Genomic DNA, 20495 nt, shown 5'->3' with positions numbered 1-20495 from the left:
CATCCCTAATTAATCTCAATAGCGATTTACAAAAATAACTTCTTTTTGATATCATGACATTGATAGTATATGAACAGATGGATGAAAAAAGGGAGAAACATTTCAACTTTGTGTGAAAAAGATAGTTTCTCTGTGCTCCCATCTGGGGGTCATCTTTCAGAGTAGATTATCATGAATAAATCTTCCACAAACAGACTCCAACCTATTCTTTCATTTGAGCATGTAACATTTGATCTTTAAAAGAGGACCAAACAGCAGTCTTACTGCTATATTCACCTGTTACCCTGCAGTACCCGGTGAACCTTGAACTTGTCAGATCCTGTTCTCCTGCATTTTGATTTAGGCCATTTATTTATTCTGAGGTGAAACTCAAACCTAGTCTAGTTTCTGATGATCTTTTGATTGTGTGGGGGTTGTATTGCCTTCAAAAATGAAATTTCTTCACCTCGTTCAACTCTGCCGGTCCATTCCCCCAGTGAGTTCATAGTGGAAGAGACTCTTTTATGATTAAAAGAGTTTGACAGCTTCACTGTGCAACAGGGAGGAGAAATAGAGCAAGACAGAGATGAGGCAAGAAATGAGGGATGATTGATGACAGAACATAGACGAAAGAGCTATGAAAATATCCCTAGGTGACTTTGTTTACTTGTGAGTTGTTTACTTGTCTCACTGTCTCCAGGGAGAATTTATTTGACATTTTTCATTTTCTCTCTCTTGAGAATGAGTATTCACACATGTCTGATTTCAGCAGCATGAATAGTCTTTCCTTTCCTCCCCATGGCATGTACAATCATTGCCTTTCTGGTTCCAAAAAGGGATATCACAGGTAGCAAGTTGTACAAAAAAAGTATATAATGTTGTTATAATGACAAGCATTAGTGCACAGCAGTAAACATTGCGTTGAAAACACCATTTTAACAAGCATTGCTTAATGCCTTCAGAATAAGGTTTACTGTTAGTGCTGGTTATACAGTTTATGTAACCATTATGCTTATAGTGTGTTGATGTCTCTTGAGAAGTAGTAAAAACTGCCGATATCCCTTGAAATTCCTGGTTGTGGGTCAGTTTATGCTTTGAAGTTTACCTTTTACTCCACTCAGCTGTGAAGTAAAAGTTGAATCCAGATCCATGCACTCACCTCATGAACAGTTTTGTTTATCTTATGGTGCCTTGTTTACATCTGGTATTAACATCCGGTGATCCGACAAGCAGCTTGAGGTGTAAACTGCATTCAGTGCATCTTGGAAATGCACTCAATCTTCATATATAACATTCCATTTCCACCAAAGTCATGACAGAAAAAATACTAAGAAACTCATAATTGACTTTTGGCCTTTGATCTCATAACTGTGACTTAATTATGAAAGAATTATGATGTTAATTAGCGTCAAATGTGTCTAAAGCCAAAACTGACATACTATCTCATAACTGAATGTCAATTTTGACTTGATCTCATAATTCACTTGGTATGTCAGTTTTGACATTTGGCATAATTTTAAATCTTTCATAATTGACCAGGTCACAATTATGAATTCAAATGTCAAAACTGACATATTAAATCAATCTTGAGATAGGATGTCAATTTTGACTTTTGATCTCATTATTGTCTTTGTTAATAATGAAAGTCAAAATTTTGCCAAATGTCAAGACTGACATACCAAGTCAATTATGAGATACCAAGACTTTATTATGAGATCAAAAGTCAAAATTGATATTCAAAGTCAATTATGAGAATTATTGTAATGGGGCGACTGAGACAAGAGACGCGAGGATCCATACGCATAGCTTTATTGAACGACATGGTCAAAACACAGGCAGGGGCAAACACCAGCAAACAGGTATGGCACAGACGAGGCACAAGAGTAATCCTAAAACAGGCGTGGGTTGATCGACAGCGAACTTAATCCTGAGGGCGAGGCGAACGGGGAATCCACAAATAGAAGATAGTCCAGGCGAGGTGCAAACACAGTCTGAAACAGCAAGGCAAAGGGTAAATCCAAGACAGACTATAAGCTTCAGGACAGGCAGAGATCAGCCAGGATGAGGTAAACCAGGCTAGAATCAATACACAGGTTAAACAGGTAAAAAAAAAAAACAGGACAGACTAGACTTAAACTCAGGAAACACGGAATGGCTCCGTAAAGTTGCTATCGCTAGGGGAGTGATAAATGCAGACAATACTCTGCGATTCAAAAGAGGAAGTCAAAGGTTTATAAAGTATGTTTGATTGGTTGCAACTGTGTGTGTGTGTGTAATCAGTGCAATGGATGATGGGAACTGTAGTCTGGGGTGACATGCAACAGTTTGTGTAGTGTGTGAGTCAATATAACTGGGAGGCAACATCTGGTGGCAAGCAGACGGAAAACCACGAACCAGATCCGTGACAATAATTTTAGCATGCATCTTGTGACAGAAGTCAAAATTATGAGATGGTCAATTATGACTTATCTCATAATTGACTTGTTACAAAGTCATAATTACAAAATATGTTATCTTTATGTCATAATTTGAAATTGAACCATAGTTATAATTTTGAATTATCTCTTAATTGTCTTATTTTGACTTTTCATAATTGATTTTTGTTTAAATTGAACCACAGTTATCATCATTTTAAATTCTCATAATTGTCTTATTTTGACTTTTCATAATTTATTTATTTTTTTATTTTTTTCTCTGGTGATAGAAATGGACTTCCAAACAGACAATTTAAGTCACAGACTGGCATAATGCATAATTGCACTAAAAATAGAGGCTCACCTAAATATGACAGTTTTATCATTTACTCTTTCTCATTCCATTCCATTCAGTCATTAGGGGGCTGTCAAGCTCCAAAACGAACCACAGCTATCAGAAATAGTCCATTTATGACTGTTATGCACTGATAGCTTTATGTGTGTGATTGCATTGGAAGTGGTCACGGGAGACACATTTGAGATGTTAATGCCAGGTGTAAAACGGTGGAGTAAAAGATTTTGTTATTTTTTCCCCTCATTGTCAGCTTGTGTGTATGTGTGTTGCTCTGCAGGATTGCACTTGCAAAGAAGATCCATGCAAATGTCCCCCTAAAGAGGACGAGTCTTTGAACAACCAGAACTCGCTCACGTCAAAACTGGAGAACGACAAGGCCGCCACAGAAGACAATGCGGAGGAGGTAAACTCAATGCAGAACAACATGAACAACGTGTAGTAACACCCTTTTGCCACAAGCTGGCGCTGTGACTGCAGCAAGACACACATTTGACAACTTGAAATTACTAAAATACACTAATTAGTGGACTAAACATTGACGTGGCACTCTTCCTTGCATTCACCTCAAGATGGCTCAATGTGGGCTTCAAAACACACAAACGAAGCACTGAACTAGCATGCTAACTTATGTTTGTACTCTGTCATCACACGGTGGAGTTCCTACCACCAGAGTACCTTACCAGCACATTGGCGTTGCCACATTCACCTTGTCCTTGCTTGCTGTCCCTGCTGATGTCACGCTGCATCGTGTTATGTCAAGCTTTGTTATACTGTTTTCCGCTAAGTCACGCTACGCTATGAAACACTTCACCCCACAACCCAAAGGTTTAGCTGCCTGGTTTTCAACCTTTGACCTTCAGTCTTCACCGCTGTCACCTTCTGAACTCCTGTCTGTCCTGCCTTACTCAAGTCAGCATGCATTGGTGTTCTTTCGTATAAAAAACAAAACGTCTGTGGGAAATAATGTAGCTATTTAGACTGTGTAAAAATAAAAATAAATTTAAAAAATCTGAGATTTGTAGATGTTTGTTGACTTATTCAGTGCGTATGTCTGAATATATATATACAAATACTGCTTGGATTAATATTTATATGCAGTATCTTACAGTTTTAATGCTCATTGTGTCTTGAAACTAATTGATTTCTAATTATTTTGGTGTACTGAAATTTTTTTTTAACTTTTTTTGTTTTTTGGAGAAAACAAATGAAAATAAATAAATCCAGTTTGTTTTGAAATAAACATTTTACCAGTACCAAATTGAGTGCCAGTGTATTCCTGAACTCCACTGCTCCTGTTTTGACTCCTTTTCACTTTCACTGCTCCTCCTCACTCTTTTGCTTTGCATCTGTGCATGGCTTTAGCGTTCCTCAGGTACTGCTAACCATACTGGACATTTCACTTTCATATCAATGCTTTATTGTAAGACTGTCCTGACTTTACATATGTGGGTTTGTATAGCAAAACGTGAATACTTTTCATGACATTTGCTGTCCAGTCTGGCTGTGAGTTGAAAAATGGCTACAGATCAATCTAACATAACTAAATGTAAAACATGTCACTGTTCATAAGTGACAAATTTCCTCTTTTTAAAATTAATTATATTTATATTTTTATAATTGCTTATATTTTACAAAATTATTTTATATGTCATATTTTAAAAAATGCAAAAAATGTGGGTCTGTAAGACTTGTTTGAAAAAGTATACTTTTATCCAGCAAGGATGCATTAAATTGAAAAGACTTTTACACATTGTATTTCAGATGCATGCTGTTCTTTTGAACTTGCCATTCATAAAAGATGTTTCCACTATATACTGTATGCAGCACAACTGTTTTAAGTTGTGATAATAAAAATGTTTTTTTGAGCATCAAATCAGCATATTAGAATGATTTCTGTAAGATCTTGACACTTAAGAAAATTCAACTAAATTCATTTTAAAATGTATTGAAATTGAAGAGCGGTTATTTAAAAATTGTACTAATATTTCACAATATTACTCTTTGTACTGTATTTTTGATCTAAGAAATGCAGCCTTGGTGAGCATAAGAGACTTTCAAAAACAAAAATCTTACTGATCCCAAACCTTTGAATGTGAATATAGTAGAACTGTAACTTCGCTTTGATGTGCTTAGTTGCTTATTGAGTCTGCCATCACTCATTGATAAGAATTCTGTCCATAAATTGCTAAAAAAAAACAACAACAACAATGAAGATTAAGCTAGTACCAAAGTTTCCCACCTAAACATGACACCTGAAGTTTGAAAAGCTGTTTCCTCTGAAAGTTTATCCAAAGAGCAGAAATGGGCTTTTGAATTTAATCTAAGAATTTAATTACTGATACAACAATTAGACATTTAAATTGAATTTGCTGACTAATGCTAGATTTTTGCATAGCAATTACAGGTGCTGGTCATATAATTAGAATATCATCAAAAAGTTGATTTATTTCACTAATTCCATTCAAAAAGTGAAACTTGTATATTATATTCATTCATTACACACAGACTGATATATTTCAAATGTTTATTTCTTTTAATTTTGATGATTAGAGCTTACAGCTCATTAAAGTCAAAAATCAGTATCTCAAAATATTAGAATATTACTTAAGACCAATACAAAGAAAGAATTTTTAGAAATCTTGGCCAACTGAAAAGTATGAAAATGAAAAGTATGAGCATGTACAGCACTCAATACTTAGTTGGGGCTCCTTTGCCTGAATTACTGCAGCAATGCGGCGTGGCATGGAGTCGATCAGTCTGTGGCACTGCTCAGGTGTTATGAGAGCCCAGGTTGCTCTGATAGTGGCCTTCAGCTCATCTGCATTGTTGGGTCTGGTGTCTCTCATCTTCCTCTTGACAATATCCCATAGATTCTCTATGGGGTTCAGGTCAGGCGAGTTTGCTGGCCAATCAAGCACAGTAACACTATGGTCATTGAACCAGCTTTTGGTACCTTTGGCAGTGTGGGCAGGTGCCAAGTCCTGCTGGAAAATGAAATCAGCATCTCCATAAAGCTTGTCAACAGAAGGAAGCATGAAGTGCTCTAAAATTTCCTGGTAGATGGCTGCGTTGACTGTGGACTTCAGAAAACACAGTGGACCAACACCAGCAGATGACATGGCAGCCCAAATCATCACTGACTGTGGAAACTTCACACTGGACTTCAAGCAACATGGATTCTGTGCCTCCACTCTTCCTTCAGACTCTGGGACCTTGATTTCCAAATGAAATGTAAAATTTACTTTCATCTGAAAAGAGGACTTTGGACCACTGAGCAACAGTCCAGTTCTTTTCTCCACAGCCCAGTTAAGATGCTTCTGACGTTGTCTCTGGTTCAGAAGTGGCTTGGTAGCCCTTTTCCTGAAGACGCCTGAGCGTGGTGACTCTTGATGCACTGACTCCAGCTTCAGTTCTCTCCTTGTGAAGCTCTCCCAAGTGTTTGAATCGGCTTTGCTTGACTGTATTCTCAAGCTTGCGGTCATCCCTGTTGCTTGTGCACCTTTTCCTACCCAAATTCTTCATTCCAGTCAACTTTGCATTTAATATGCTTTGATACAGCACTCTGTAAACAGCCACACCTTTCAGTAATGACCCTCTGTGACTTACCCTCTTTGTGGAGGGTGTCAATGTTCGTCTTCTGGATCATTGCCAAGTCAGCAGTCTTCCCCATTATTGTGGTTTCAAAGAACAAGAGATACCCAGAATTTATACTGTAGGGATGGTCATTTATTCAAACTCAAATGTAAATATTATAATATTTTGAGATACTGATTTTTTGACATTCATGAGCTGTAAGCTCTAATCATCAAAATTAAAAGAAATAAACATTTGAAATATATCAGTCTGTGAATGAATATAATATACAAGTTTCACTTTTTGAATGGATTTAGTGAAATAAATCAACTTTTTGATGATATTCTAATTATATGACCAGCACCTGTATATGCAGACTAGATAGAAACTAGTGGGCACTCAGTCTAGTAAATTTGACAGTTGGAAATGAGCCACAAAATAAGGTATTACAAAGGTTTTGAAAAGATTAAGCAGCCCTCTACTTAATACAGAGCGCAAGTGAAGTACAATCATTTGTTTAATTCAGCCTGATAATATGAGATCAATTCCTGCAAGCTGATTACTTGCCCATGCCCACCTCATTCACAGTTTGTGCCAGGTTGGTGTCAACAGTCAAATCACTTAATAATGCTCACAAAACAATGAGCTGATAGTTTCCTCTACTCACTTTGACTTTAAATAATTTTAGTGCCGGGAGGGAGTTGTTATCAGTTTATGCACTTTATTTGTTAAATTCTTTATGCTTTTTCTTTATGTATGGGTTTACCATGTGTTTGTCTGTGTAATTGTGTTATATGTGATTTTTTTTATTTTATTCCTGTTTGTGTTGTTATGCTTGTGTACTTGTACCTGTGCCTTTGTATGTATGTATGTGTCCAGGGTGGTGTGACCATCGACTTAGAGTTGCTTCTCCCCAAAGAGGCGAAAATGCTCCCCGAGACAAGCCCCCAACTGCACTACAACGTCTTTCTCTACAAGCTCCCCAAATCCCCTAAAAAGTCCCCTGTGCTGCGCCGGCCTCCTGGCAGATCTGTACAGGGGAGGCCTCTGTCCCAGCTCTGCCCCAGACGCAGCTCCGAACCCAGCTACAGCCCCATTAGCACGCGTTCCCTTCCGGGAGTGCTGTCCGGCTCATCCAGCCCTCACCTGGGCACGGCCTACACACCTTAACATCAGTGCAAGCTTCAACACTGACTGATGCACAACTAAACAAGTGGCAAATTTACCCCACATGCGACTTGACCGTGACAAATTTAAGAGACACTGATTGGTAAGGAGTGAGAGTCTTGTGGATGAACAAGACATGAATTGGGAGGCAGGTTAAAAGCATTGGCCTTGACAGAAACAAAACCACACAGCAGCACAATAAAGGTTAGTAGATGATAAATGGTGAGATGAAGTAGAATTGTTGTGCAACAGAAGTATAAAGGGAAAATAAGTCAAGAAACTGTTAATTTTGGTATTACAGACTCAAACATGGATGTCAGATGTGTTATGGTGCCAAGTTTTGTGTTTTATATTTTGTCAAATAGCACATTCATATTCATACACATGCATTCACTGAAATTATGGAACCTGTAAACATTCAGGGCAAACAAACAACTTGATAACTATTATTATTAACAAGGTGCTTTTTGTGTGTTTTTCATGTTAGATTAATACTTTCACTAAGAATAAAGAATTTTAGAATTGTTTAGATCTGACATTGTTGTTATTGGTTCCTTGGACAAAATGGGGTCGTTTTTGAAAAGGCAAAAAAGAAATGCAAGTTGTGGTTGCCATTTTCCATGGAAGCCCAGAACCACATTGTAAAGAGAAAATTCAGGGTGGAAAAAATGTCTTGAATTTTTCCTGAGCCCAAGTACTAAACATTTTTTTTTCTCGACAGAAAAACTTTTCTCTTTTTTTTCCCTGTCAAAAGGCAACATGAGATGGGGGAGGCGGGGGGGTTTAGTTCCTTGCTCAGCCTACATGCTAAGAATTTATTCTTTCTCCAAAAAAAAATTCTTTTTTTCTCTCTCCCAAGAGAGACAAACTGTTTTACTTGACAAAAGAGAGGTTTAGATAGACCAACAATTAAAAAAATAAATAAACGTAACGCATATGTATATATGTAACTTGATTTAACAATTTGTAAAACCTTGTATTATTCAAGAAGAAATCAACAGAAATAGGCATTAGATTTCATGCTTATTAAAATAGTGCCACTAAATGTTAGCTAACCATCTTTTTTTTTTTTTCTCGTGTTGCATCTTGATTTTTTTTTTTTTTTTTTATTTGCAGAGAGAGAACAAAGTTTTTGGTATTGAAAAAAAAATGGAGAAATAGTTTTGGGAGAGAAATATCTTTTGGAAAAAAAATTATTTGGACTCAGGAAGGCTCAAACACATACATTTTTAAAATGTCCTAAAATGTTGATGTTACAAAACACGACATATCAAAATTTAAGTTCAGAGTTGTCTTGCGCGTGCAGTGTGCATGTGAAGACTGACGGATGTATGCTGATAATCTAAACTAATACCATGTTCTCTAATCAAGTCCTCGACAAAACACTTCAATGCTAAGAGTGTGTTATTCTGCTCAAGCCAAAACCATATTACAAAGAAAAACTGGGTCAGTTGCTCTCCCAGCGTTCACTCCATCAAAGCAAGTCAAAAGCAAGGGATGGCATGCACAGACTTCTGAAATAAAAGACTGTCTCGGAAGAGTAAAGGGCTCTTGAGCTCACTACGAAGACAAAAAGATTTCCGACTAGCAACAAACATGTATTGTGTTAGCCATTTTCATGTTTACATGCAACGAGATACATCAATACTGTTCAATAATAGATTCCAGTCACTACCCATTACACAGAGTGCACTTTCTGACCTATTCTCCTAATCATCCTCTCTATGAGTACAGTTTGAAAGAGAGAGGAAAAATGTGTAATAGACTTGAAGTCTCTCCAAAAGACCTGCCTCAACATGAGCATCCCTGTTTTATTATTTACAGACATTTACTGCAGGATGTACGTGTAGTAATTCTGTGGTTCTTTGTGCCTGAAGCAAATGAAGCATATTGATTTAATCGAGACAGCTCCAGTAACCCATAAAGAAAGAAGGACACACTCATATCAGACAATCCTAAAACAGAACACAACCACACTGCCATCATATGGCCATATTAGGGCAGTGGTGCATTTAACAATGGTACATTAGCACACAACAGCATGTTTATTGTATAATGCACTATAATCTGTTATATTGGTTATATTTTGTATGCTAGTACGAATACATGGCGCAAAACTTGCATAGGGAATCTGCTCAAGAGGACACTTAAGACTCAGACTAGCAAAAATTCACTTTTCACAGTAGGAACTTAAAAAAAAAAATTACACAAAAAAACACTGATGTGACTTAGGGAACAAACCTTAAGTACACAAAGTACCTGAAGCTTGTTCCCAGATGTTCCTTATACAGTTTGACCAAGCTTTAAGTGAACAACTGCATATCCAGGTGCGTAGTGCTGATAACACAACTCTCTATAAAGGTAGACATGTAAACACATTTTGAAGTTTCAACTAGTTTAATTTGGAAATTTAAGCAGCTTTTTATTATTAAAATTGTGTTACGGTGCATACAGCGCTAAAAGAAAGCTGTTTATACTTTATCACAAAATTATATGCAAGAACAAGAATAGCTTTTGTATCAAAATGTTTCTGAAATAGTGGAAAATACATCCTAACATAGAAACAACCAGTCAACTCTTCCTCATCATCATCATCAATATAATCATTCTCATTACAGTGCAAACTAAAGTTCTATTTAGGAATAGAAATGCATAGAGTGAAACTAGACAATATTAGAGGATTGCATAGAATTACAGTGCAAAAGCAGTTTTCCATTTGCTTGTAGTACATTTGCTAAGTCATAGTGTGCAATTACAGGAACTAAGAGTACAGTGCAATTTTGTGTTAGTACTGGCCATGTAGAGAAGGCAAGTATTAGTGTGTGCTCAGGCATCAGATTTTGTGTTGTGACCATAACGGATCCAAATCACCAAGGTCATCTTTTTTTGGCACCCCCTGTTGACCGTCGTCGTTTCTTATTGTGCTCTGCATGGTATCCTGACTACCATTGACGGCATATGCACAGTTGTTTTTATGGGAATTAGTTTGGGGACTGAATGCAGAGATTATCCACCTTGTTCTGGAGAGAATCCAGAATTGCAGTGGAGTCAGAACTTGGTGGTGCAGCATTTGATGTGGAAACCTGAACAGGTGATGGAGTCGGTATGAGGGTGCTGCCAAGTGAAGGTGGAACAGGATTGTCCATCACTGGGGCAACTGCTTGTCCTGATGACAAGTGAGCCACATTAAACATGGTGTTGAATTGAGATGGAATGGTCTGTTGGCCCATGTGTGTTGGTGCAAATGAATACACATTACTTTGTGGAGGTATAGCTCCTGGTTGCATTTGGGATTGACTGAGTGGACGAGGGCCAAAAGGAACTTGGGAATTTTGGCTCAAGGGTGCCTGTGGTAAGACATGAGACCCTGGATGTACTTGGTGGGGTGCAGGAATTTGTTGCGGTTGTGAAGATGGGAAGGGTGTGGCGGCATAACCCATATAAGGCCTGTTTTGTGGAAGTTGTCCGGGGTGGAACTGATTGGAGAGAGTGGACTGAGGCTGAACTTGCCCTGAAATGAGGGCACCCTGAGGATGGGACACTGTCAGTTGGCCTGGTGGACCAAGCTGGGGTTGGGTATGTGGAAGCAATGCTGGCCGGTAACCTGAGGGAAGGCCAGACTGTTGCTGTGCTTGGCCTGGCATTGGAGGCTGGACTTGACCAGGTGGAAAGGGTGGAAGGATTTGCCCAGGAAATGCACTTCTTGGTGTGGTTGAGGGGATGCTTTGTCTAGGCTGGGTGGTAAAGTTTTGGCATGGTGCTCCCTGTATGATCTGCTGGACAGAGGAATACTGAGGCATGCCAGTCGGCATCTGCTGCCCTTGAGAGTTTGGCAAAGATACTTGCGGTTGTCCTGGTAAACCAGGCCTGATGGAATTTTGGGGAATCTGTCCCATTTGTGGAGGCACAGAATAACCCCCTGTAATAGGCCCACCTTGCTGCCAGAGAGCTGGATTGTACCCTTGAGCAAGCATCTGTGGGGTGGTTGATTGGTTAACCTGTGGATGGACAGGTGTGATGCCTCCAGCTGGTCTTACCTGGAACTGCTGTGGTGACGGCCCAGGGATTTGTAGAGGTGCAGAGGGCTGGCCATAAGGAACCTGTGGGAGATGGTGGGCCAACTGTTGCCTGAGCTTTGGATCTGTAGTGGGAAACTGGGGGTTAGGAAACTGAGTTGGTGGAAAAGGGTTTGGCCCTTGTAGCCAGCTAACAGGAGTTCCACCATGAGGATTAGGATTGGAAACTACTGGAAATCGAGGCAAATTCAGATTTGGAGGGAGGCTTCGTAGTTCTTGTGGGAGATCTTCAAAAGAAGCAACAGAAGGACCTACAGACTGAAGACTGGAGGGGCCAGATCTACGACCAACAACTTTCTGGCCGACCACAGGCTTTTGGGCAGCAGGTCTAGGAGGCTGCCCTTTTCCAATCTCCCTGCAGACAGTACATCAGATAAGCATGTGGTGAGAAAAATGGATGGAATCTGACATGGAATACCTTGAGTGTTGAGTTGTAATAGTCTACTAGTTAATTATTTGAGCTGATAAGTAGGTTGCAGATTCAATCCAAACAGACTACCTAAAATGATGATTTACTAATATCTTCACATACAAAATCCATTCAAAATATCAAATAGCTTCCACCTGAGACAACTTACTTTTCCACCAAAGCAACTCGCTCTCCCTCTCTGGTTTGGCAATAGGACTTTGTTTTGTCCAACAGGGGGGAGGTCTTCTTGTCCAGATCCTGGTAGAAGTCTTTTCCCTCCTCAGCCTTCTTCATCAAGTCCTCATATGCCTCAAATGAGGCAATCAAGGCCTGCACAGTGCTGTTCCATCTGCAGGACAAAATGAGAGGTTTACACACAATGCCACAGAAACAGACACTAACTTTAAAATCCTCAGTTATTTAAACGTGAAAATACACAAACACATACTGTTGCTCTGTGAGCGTGAGTGTCTTGCGGACAGGGGCGTACTGTACATTGGCTTCTGTTAGGGCTTTCAGGATGTTATCCTGGGCAACCAAGTTTTGTTCTATATATCCCTTCAGCTGATCATATTTCTTCAACTGCTCTGCAAACAATGTCTGAAGCAGAGAGAAAGATAGAAGGAAAGAATCATTAGATTTTTTAATTATTGCCTGTCATTTGTACTGCCTTTTCTTTATCTCTTTGTGCTGCTCTGCTGTCTGTTTCAGTTGGTCATTAACCTTGATCTCAGCACGATCTGTGGTTACAAGGACTCCAGTGATGTCATCTTTATGAATAAGGTCACGAAACTGGCTCTCCAATGAGATCCTCTGCTTTCGCATTTCATCAACTTTGCCAAGAATAGTCTTCATCTTTTGCAGGGATGACATTTCATCTTAAGAGGAAAGGAAAGAATCTTCAACAACTTTTCACTTGTATGTATCTTTCCTTCTTCTAAATGTAGAAGTGCACATGTGCATAAGTTAAGAAACACTTTTACCTTGACTGAGTTCTGGCTGGGGCAGGCTCTTTCTGAGTTCCTCAATAGATCCCTGTAACAGACGTAGGTTTGGTATGTGCTGGTTCATGGCATTATGGAGCTCGGTGTTAGTGTTGCTGGCTGCCTGATGAGCAGCCTCATATTTCTTCAACTCTTTTTGAATATCCTGAAAGACTGCAGGCCTTGTCGGTAGTCCCTTCTGCCCCACTACCTCCATCAAACTCTTCTCCCCAGCCTCATCTTCCTCAAGGGCACTACGGACCTCATCCAGAGATGAACCCACATCGGTGTAAACATTAGATAGTGCTGCAAAACACACATAATTGAATGTCATCAAATCCATCAAAAAAATAAATAAATAAAAAAAATCATACAACAATAGTAGAAAATAGGAATTTATTGGGTATTTGTTCAGAATTATCAAAGACACAACAGTTTGCAAACTACATATAGAATTCTTGTTTTAATGTTGGACTGACTGATTAAAAAAAGAAACATACTGCAAAATGTCAGAATGCTCATTAATTATCACAAAATTCATGTTTTTGTCCAAATTTTAAATTTGTGTGTGTGTGTGTGTGTTCACTCTCACCTTGCATGGCCTGAACGAGGTTCTTGACAATGTCTGGTCGTACACTGAGAAATGCACATTTTTCCAACAGCACGTCAGGCAGAGATTTAAACATGTCTATTTTATACACAGAGTCACTGCTTAGAGACTCCATAAATTTCCTGCACAGAGTACGAGAGAAACGAGGAACACATTTCAGCTACTGTACAAGCCTATAGACACACAGGGTAGATTTGCTTATGGGTTAGTTCAACAAAAACAGGAAATTCTAACATTATTTGCTCATCATTCCTGGAAACCTGAAAGACGTTTTTAAGGGTGAGTAAATGATGACATAATATCCTGTATTAGTCGGTATTCGTTTTTGAGTAACTTACTCAAGGATTTGGTTTTTATCCTCTATTTTAGCCACAATGTCCCTAAGTAACTTTGCCTTTTCCTCACTAAGAGAGAGAAAAAGGGAAGAAAAAGACAACAGTTACAAATATGAACTTTCCACATAGACATTAAACATTAAAATAACATAAGTAAAGCACGTTACTGATGCACCAGCTGACCTGTAAAGGGATGAGGCCTCATGAGTTGCCATGGGTACAAGTTTAGAGAAGAGGTCAGGACCGGTGACACTTTGATCAGTTAGGTTTATAGGCAGGGGTTTCACCAACGATGCACCTGCGTGGCAGATGTCATAACAGTACCAAAGGAAGCAAAAATGAACAAAATAATGATTTTTACATTTATTATAATTTATCCTAATAATAATTTATTATAATTTTAAAAGAAATATTAGAGCTGCTAGTATACCTTTTACTGCAGCCAATGTGTCCAGACCAGGCACAGACTCATGGTAAATGAAATCATTGTCTTTCTTAGCGGAGTTATATCTGAAACAGACGGAAAGTACAGTGAAAATTATCTCCAAATGAAAACACGTAACAATAATAATAATACATTCAAAGTCTTACTTTCCACCAATCACGTCCATTGTGAATTTCAAAGCTTCCTGTACGGATTCCGGTTGGCCCTGAAAAAGTCAATGAATAAACATGTAAATGGGCTTAATAAACAACCAGGTTGTGTGTATCTGCGTGCATGTGTTTGAGAATCTTTACCTTACTCTGCTTAATTGCCTCATTAAGTTTGTCCAGGGAGGACTGAAAGTAAGCGACCTGTGGAGAAACAACAGGTGGCCTCACACTGTCAATGTCATCAGGGGATATTACCCTCATATTCTAGAGATGACACTGAAGACCTCTTTTAAAGTACACCAAGTAATGTTTGGTGCACATTCAATTATGTCAAAAACTATGTATAACTAAAACAATGTTAACACACACAAGCATGTACTTACTGCTTCTCCATATTTCTGCTGTTCCTCCGACTGCTTTCCCATGTGTAACTAATGAAAATAAAATGATGTATGGTTTATGAAAATAACCAACAAGTTTATGAAAATGCATTGACATATGGTGAGTGTAGAGGTCTCACATGTGTGATGGCACTGAAGTAGCTGATCTTCATGTTGACGAGCTTTCTCCACTCTTTCTGAATCCTTCCCGGCACACATTCAGAATTATCCAACACCCTCAGACAATCCTTATAATAATCACACACCTGCAATCAGACATTACATTAGTGTTGATAGTGGCAAGTGAGTGACAAGAGTAAATCAAAGACCTGCTGTTATCCTGATAGATGAGCATAATATGTACAGAACTTCTTACCTGAGCACAAATCTTTGCTATTAAATGACTCTTTCTGTTGTCTAGTAAAGTTTTCTCCAGGAGACACTCTTGAGCTTGTGCCTTCAGAGAGAAAGATAGAAAGGTAATAGAGGTTGTCCGAATCAAGTGCATTTTGGAAATTTGGAAATTCAAACGCAGCATTTGTGTGGTAGACTTTGCATTACCAGCATGAGGCTGATGTTGACTGAGAGTGCCTGGCTGCTCATGTCAGAGCTGTAGCTGTGATTAAAATGGTCTCTGAGGTGAGTGAAAGCCCCGGCAGAACACTGGAAATGCGTACAGGACACTTTCATCCCCTTAACACACCAAAAAAAAAAGAACAAAAAAGGAACAAAAGGTTAGCTTGAGAAATTTCAATTATTTATATTATTTTTTTCAATGTTTCCTAATTGTTCATTTATTGAACTGTCAATTATTTTATGACATATCAGCATTAAAGGCTATATTCACGTCCAAACTCTTACAGATACTTTAAATAAGAAAAATTACAATAAATTAACAATATTATTTTTTACAAAGAAACAAAAGTAAATAAAGAAAAATAACTATGTATAAATTATATACACAATCATTCAATTTATATTTGACAACAATTCTAATATTTTTCCAGCAGAAACTTATTAAAAATAACCATTAATGTAATTCAAGTAAAAACATTTTCTAGAATAATTTAAAAGCGGGACATTCTAATAATATTTGTTTTACCGTCAAGGGAGAACAATAAATATAACAAACCAATGTCTAGATCTTACATTTATAACTGACTGACTTCATATAATTTATGGATGCATTTATTCCATTCGCCACTTTTTGACAAAAATATAAGTCAGTATCGGTTTAACATTAGATGTTGATATTTGACATTTTGTAATTTCCAACTTAAGTGCTTTATCTGCTCTGCCTGTTCATTTCCTAATTGCAAATGTGGAGGTGTAAATGTGCATGTTCACCTCTTCAGACAGGCGGTTATCCACAGTTCCCAGCAGTGAGTGCAATCCACCTAAAATGCAGTAGAGGGATTGTTGATGAGTTGATGTGCATAACATTTTTACAGTAATGTGCTAATGCTTTGATTGCATTTATCTCACCCAGGTTATACAGGACACAAGCCTGTTCATAATTAATATCCTCATATGTGACATTCCTCCCTGAAAAGCCATCGGTCCTGCAAGCAGAAAGACAGCAGGAAAGCTATAATGACATGACCACCACACATCTTGCATATTGACAGTAGCAAGTATGGCTTCATATCAAAATGAGCACCGACTGCAATGTTTTACCATGTCACAGGCACTGCAGCCTCCTGGCCGGATGCCATCGGAACACGACTCTGCAGAAAGTGCAGCTGACCACAGTATTTTCTAAGAGTGTTGCAACCCTCAAAATCCCTCGGGATGTTTACCACACTCTGAGAATGAGAGAGATTTTCAGTGCAATCTTCATCAACCTTTTTAAACTGCTTGCTAACTGCAACGATATGCCACAGTGTGCAACCACATTTCCCACAATCCCACTGATCACACCACTAACCGACCTGCCTAAGTTGCTCCAGCCTCTTCAGAGCCTCACTGTAGTTCTCTGGGTTCTCACCATAGTTTATTTGAATGTACTGGGACAAAAGAAAAGGAAAAGTATGCTGTCATCTTTTAACATGCAGTATAAAACATCACGATCAGACAACATCCTAGTGTTGGCTCAATGCAAATGTGTATAAATAAGACTAGCAAATGTTAGGGAGGTCATTTGGTTTTCAAATGACCAGGTTACACTTAATATGCTTACAAGCACAAAGACCATCAGAAAATATCCATTTCATAGTAACTTAACTGTTATTTAAAGGACCCCTAAGAAATATAGCCATTGAAAGCATTTGCTGAAAATGTCAGCTATTTGCAAAAGACGTCAAGACAGATTCTTGTTATGCAGAATTATACCGGAAACATAACATAACATAACATAACATAACATAACATAAGATAAAACGCCGACAGTTATTGCGCAATATTCCAGACGTTTCTTTATGTTTTACTTTGATCAAAATACTTACAATCAAACACGTTTTTTTTTTTTTTTGGAGAATACTATCTTAGCTGGTAATCATTTTATAGTTTTTTTAAATCTCTTTCCACCCTGTTTACCTTTTGTAAACTTGTACAGAAACACTTCCTTAAATCACAACACAGACATACTACCCATTTTTATAAGTTTAGGAGCTCAAAGTGTAACTGTCCTGACTCCTGTCTGGAGCTGATGACTGGATCTCACCTGTCTGACGGTGGGACTGAACTGAAACTCTCCCGCTTCCTTGAGCTCCAGCCAAATCATCGGCATCTTGGGAACGGCCTCCATTTTGCCACCACGAAGAGTCCTATTTCAACTTAACACAAGTTTTCGGCGATTTCATACAATTTGTTTGTAATTCTCTAAAAAGACGAAGCTAATTATGTCTCGATTCGCCCAGAAAACTTGACGTCCAGATCCGCCTGACGCTCCCACCTTTGACTCTTCTTCACAACAAATACGTCACCGGAAGTACGTCACCATGCATAAGCGATTTATTATTTATTAAGCTTTATTACTTTGTTTGTTTCAGTGTTGATAACACTTGCTCATTTTGTGGAAGATGAATCTATCTGTAATCAAACCGTTCAAATAAGTAAGTAAATAAATAACGTTAAATATTTTGAGTTTGATTTGTAATCTTCTGAAATAACCCAGTCTTTAAAGAAATTATTTATTATAGTACTGCATTTCATATGTATAATTGTATGTTGTCAGTTGCGTCATTTTATATATGGCATCTTTTTATACACAAACAAACGGACTTTTTGCCTCATTTCAATTAAAATCATTTAATATTTATTAAGCTAAATAGAACAGGCGACGTTTTCCAAATATAATGTGCCACAGTTTAGAAAAAAAAAAATATTTTATTGTTATTTTAACGCTCATATTTATTGAATTTTGGTTTGTAAATTGCAATTCTTGTACACTAACTATTGTTAAATGCTTTATAACTTGGTTTCCCCTCGTGTTTACACATTCACGTGTTGTGATTTGTATCCACTAGGAGGCAGCAGTGCATCGGTTTTCGTAAATTTTTTGATTAGGCTGAATTATTAGCCATAACAGCGATTTATGAAGTTAAGAACATCCTCACAATGAAAACAGAACGACGGTATAGTTGTGTGCTGTTGATAAACTGTGCTTTCCCAAATACCGATCTTCTGATAAAAGCTGGTAGAAGGATATTTAAAAATGTTAGTTTAAAATTGCTAAAAGTGTAACATTTAAAAGACTGTAAATGTTCCCTTCCTTTCTTCTATAGGTCTCTAAAATGTGTTCTCATAAGCATCATGTTTATCTCTCCTGTAGATAAACGCTGTGATCAGAGCTCCATAGATCAAGATACACATACATATGGCAAAACAAAACCAAAAAACATAATGCAGTACACAGTGAAAGGCCATAGGGAATCATGAATCTCTCTCACACACACACTTTTAAAAGCTTCCTTGCGCATGGCTGGTCCCGGGCCTTTGTTGCTCAGATCTTTTGTCCTGCGTCTTTCCCCCTCCAGCTGCTAAAAAACTTATTTTCAGAGCAGAGAAATGTCACCTGTGGGTACATGTGTGAGTGTACCTTATACTTAAGCTTGTGTGACTGTGACAGATGGTTTATAGCAGATATACTTAACCACATGGGGGCTTTATTGTGGGTGTCAATGGTTAGGCGATTAAAGAAGAAGAGCTATAACCTTACGGCAAGTTGCAGATAATAATTTTTTATCATTTTTATACAATATCTTTTATTTCATTTTGTACATTTACTGCATTATTTTCTTTATTTGTTTATTCACTACTGGAGAATTTGGAGCTTGCAGTAATTGTTGACGTTAAAGAATTGATTTTCTTTGAAGTTTACTGATGCTTGGACCTGAAAATGAAAATGAATCGTGTGGCAAGGTGACACATGATGCATCTGGAAAATCTGTTTGGAGAACAACATGTCTCACTCTTCAAATCCGTGTTTCTCCAGAGGTGTCTAGAGCACTGGCACTCTGTATCGATTGTTTAACATCCCACAGTCTTTCCTGAGTGCGAGGCCTCCTTTCCTCCCTCTTCTGCGGGGTGGGGTGCTAATCTGCCTGCATGGGGCGGCCATGACATTTACCCAGGAATTATGGAAGCATAATAAACTCTTAATCAAAGAGGCAATGACTTCTGCACAGAGCAGAGAGGGATGCATCTGAGTGTGAGTAAAAGGAAAGAGAGAGATATAACAAGTCAAAGCTAGACAAAGATGCTTTCACTGTAGAGTGTAACTATTTGTGAAATATTCATAACTAATTTACATCTCCTGTCTATGAGACATGACTAGTCCATCAGCACTCCTTTGTGTTCTACATTTATGATGATAAATTTATTTTATTTTGATTGCTTAGACTCTCTTGTTCCAACATTATTATCATTAAGTAAAACTAAAACTATTATTTATTTATTTAATTTTTTTTTTTACATATTTATTAAAATAGAAAGCTGAAGTAACATCTAAATATAAGATGAAAAACTTATTTCAGTTAGTTAACATTTCTAAAATTACTAACTGGAAGAAAAAAAAACTGAAAAAAGATAAATAAATCGTAATATTTAAAATAAGCAAGATCTAATAAAAAAGACAAAAGTACATAACATTACTAAAAACTGAAAGTATAAAAAAACTAGTTCAAAATATTCATAAAAACTACAATAGTATATATAATATAATATCTTGTTTCTTGTCTACTTTGAGTTGTATTTTTAGTTTTTGTAAAGGAAAGAATGACATCCATTCGTTAAGCAAAACAAATATAAAGACAGTTTAAATGATGCAAGCTTCTTGAAATCAGACCTTTAATACAAATGACATAAGCGAAAAGATCACTTCACGAATAGAAATATCAAGGGATATTTAAAGTAAAATATTCAGATGCTTAGAGGATTCTCTACGGTGACGGTCCAAAAAAGTGTATCTATTTTAATGAGTTGAAATCATTTGCCAATAATTAATAAGATGTTAATATTTTATATCTCATCACTCATAAACCCAGCTGGGTCCTGCCTCTGACTAACCAATGACTGACAGCCAGCAGTCTCTCTGCTGTAACCATGGTGACACCTGGTCTCTCATGGACTCAAGACTTGGAGACTTTAATTGGAGTTTACTGAACTGAATCAGAGTTCG

General features: G+C 37.7%; 2 protein-coding genes across 7 annotated transcripts in view; one reads left to right on the top strand and one right to left on the bottom strand.

Moving 5' to 3' along the window:
- Positions 1–8019, top strand: part of cspg5b (chondroitin sulfate proteoglycan 5b) — a 29665-nt gene extending 21646 nt beyond the window's left edge. For 3 of the 6 annotated variants that reach the window (XM_058753381.1, XM_058753382.1, XM_058753385.1), the window contains 2 exons: positions 2999–3151; positions 7201–8019. In XM_058753381.1, coding sequence (XP_058609364.1) covers positions 2999–3151; positions 7201–7491 — 444 coding nt within the window. In that variant the 3' untranslated portion in view covers positions 7492–8019. The remainder of the gene's footprint in view (positions 1–2998; positions 3152–7200) is intronic. The other 3 variants (XM_058753383.1, XM_058753384.1, XM_058753386.1) reach the window with 1 other exon arrangement.
- Positions 8020–8164: 145 nt separating this feature from the next.
- ptpn23b (protein tyrosine phosphatase, non-receptor type 23, b) lies at positions 8165–17789 on the bottom strand. The gene is made up of 20 exons (XM_058753380.1): positions 17538–17789; positions 16807–16881; positions 16553–16680; positions 16361–16437; positions 16223–16272; positions 15437–15568; positions 15252–15332; positions 15016–15141; positions 14879–14926; positions 14640–14696; positions 14493–14551; positions 14332–14411; positions 14085–14199; positions 13905–13970; positions 13549–13688; positions 12957–13262; positions 12697–12851; positions 12422–12573; positions 12143–12322; positions 8165–11919 (listed from the first exon to the last, which is right to left on the bottom strand). The coding sequence occupies exons 1-20, from the start codon at positions 17619–17621 to the stop codon at positions 10470–10472; spliced, it is 3561 nt and encodes a 1186-aa protein (XP_058609363.1). The 5' UTR covers positions 17622–17789; the 3' UTR covers positions 8165–10469.
- Positions 17790–20495: the final 2706 nt, after the last annotated feature.

This window comes from Onychostoma macrolepis, chromosome 19 (genome assembly GCF_012432095.1).
Source record: "Onychostoma macrolepis isolate SWU-2019 chromosome 19, ASM1243209v1, whole genome shotgun sequence".
In the NCBI taxonomy this organism is placed as follows: Eukaryota; Metazoa; Chordata; class Actinopteri; order Cypriniformes; family Cyprinidae; genus Onychostoma; species Onychostoma macrolepis.
Note: the sequence above shows the minus strand (reverse complement) of the source record. Positions and strands in the feature narration are given on the sequence as shown.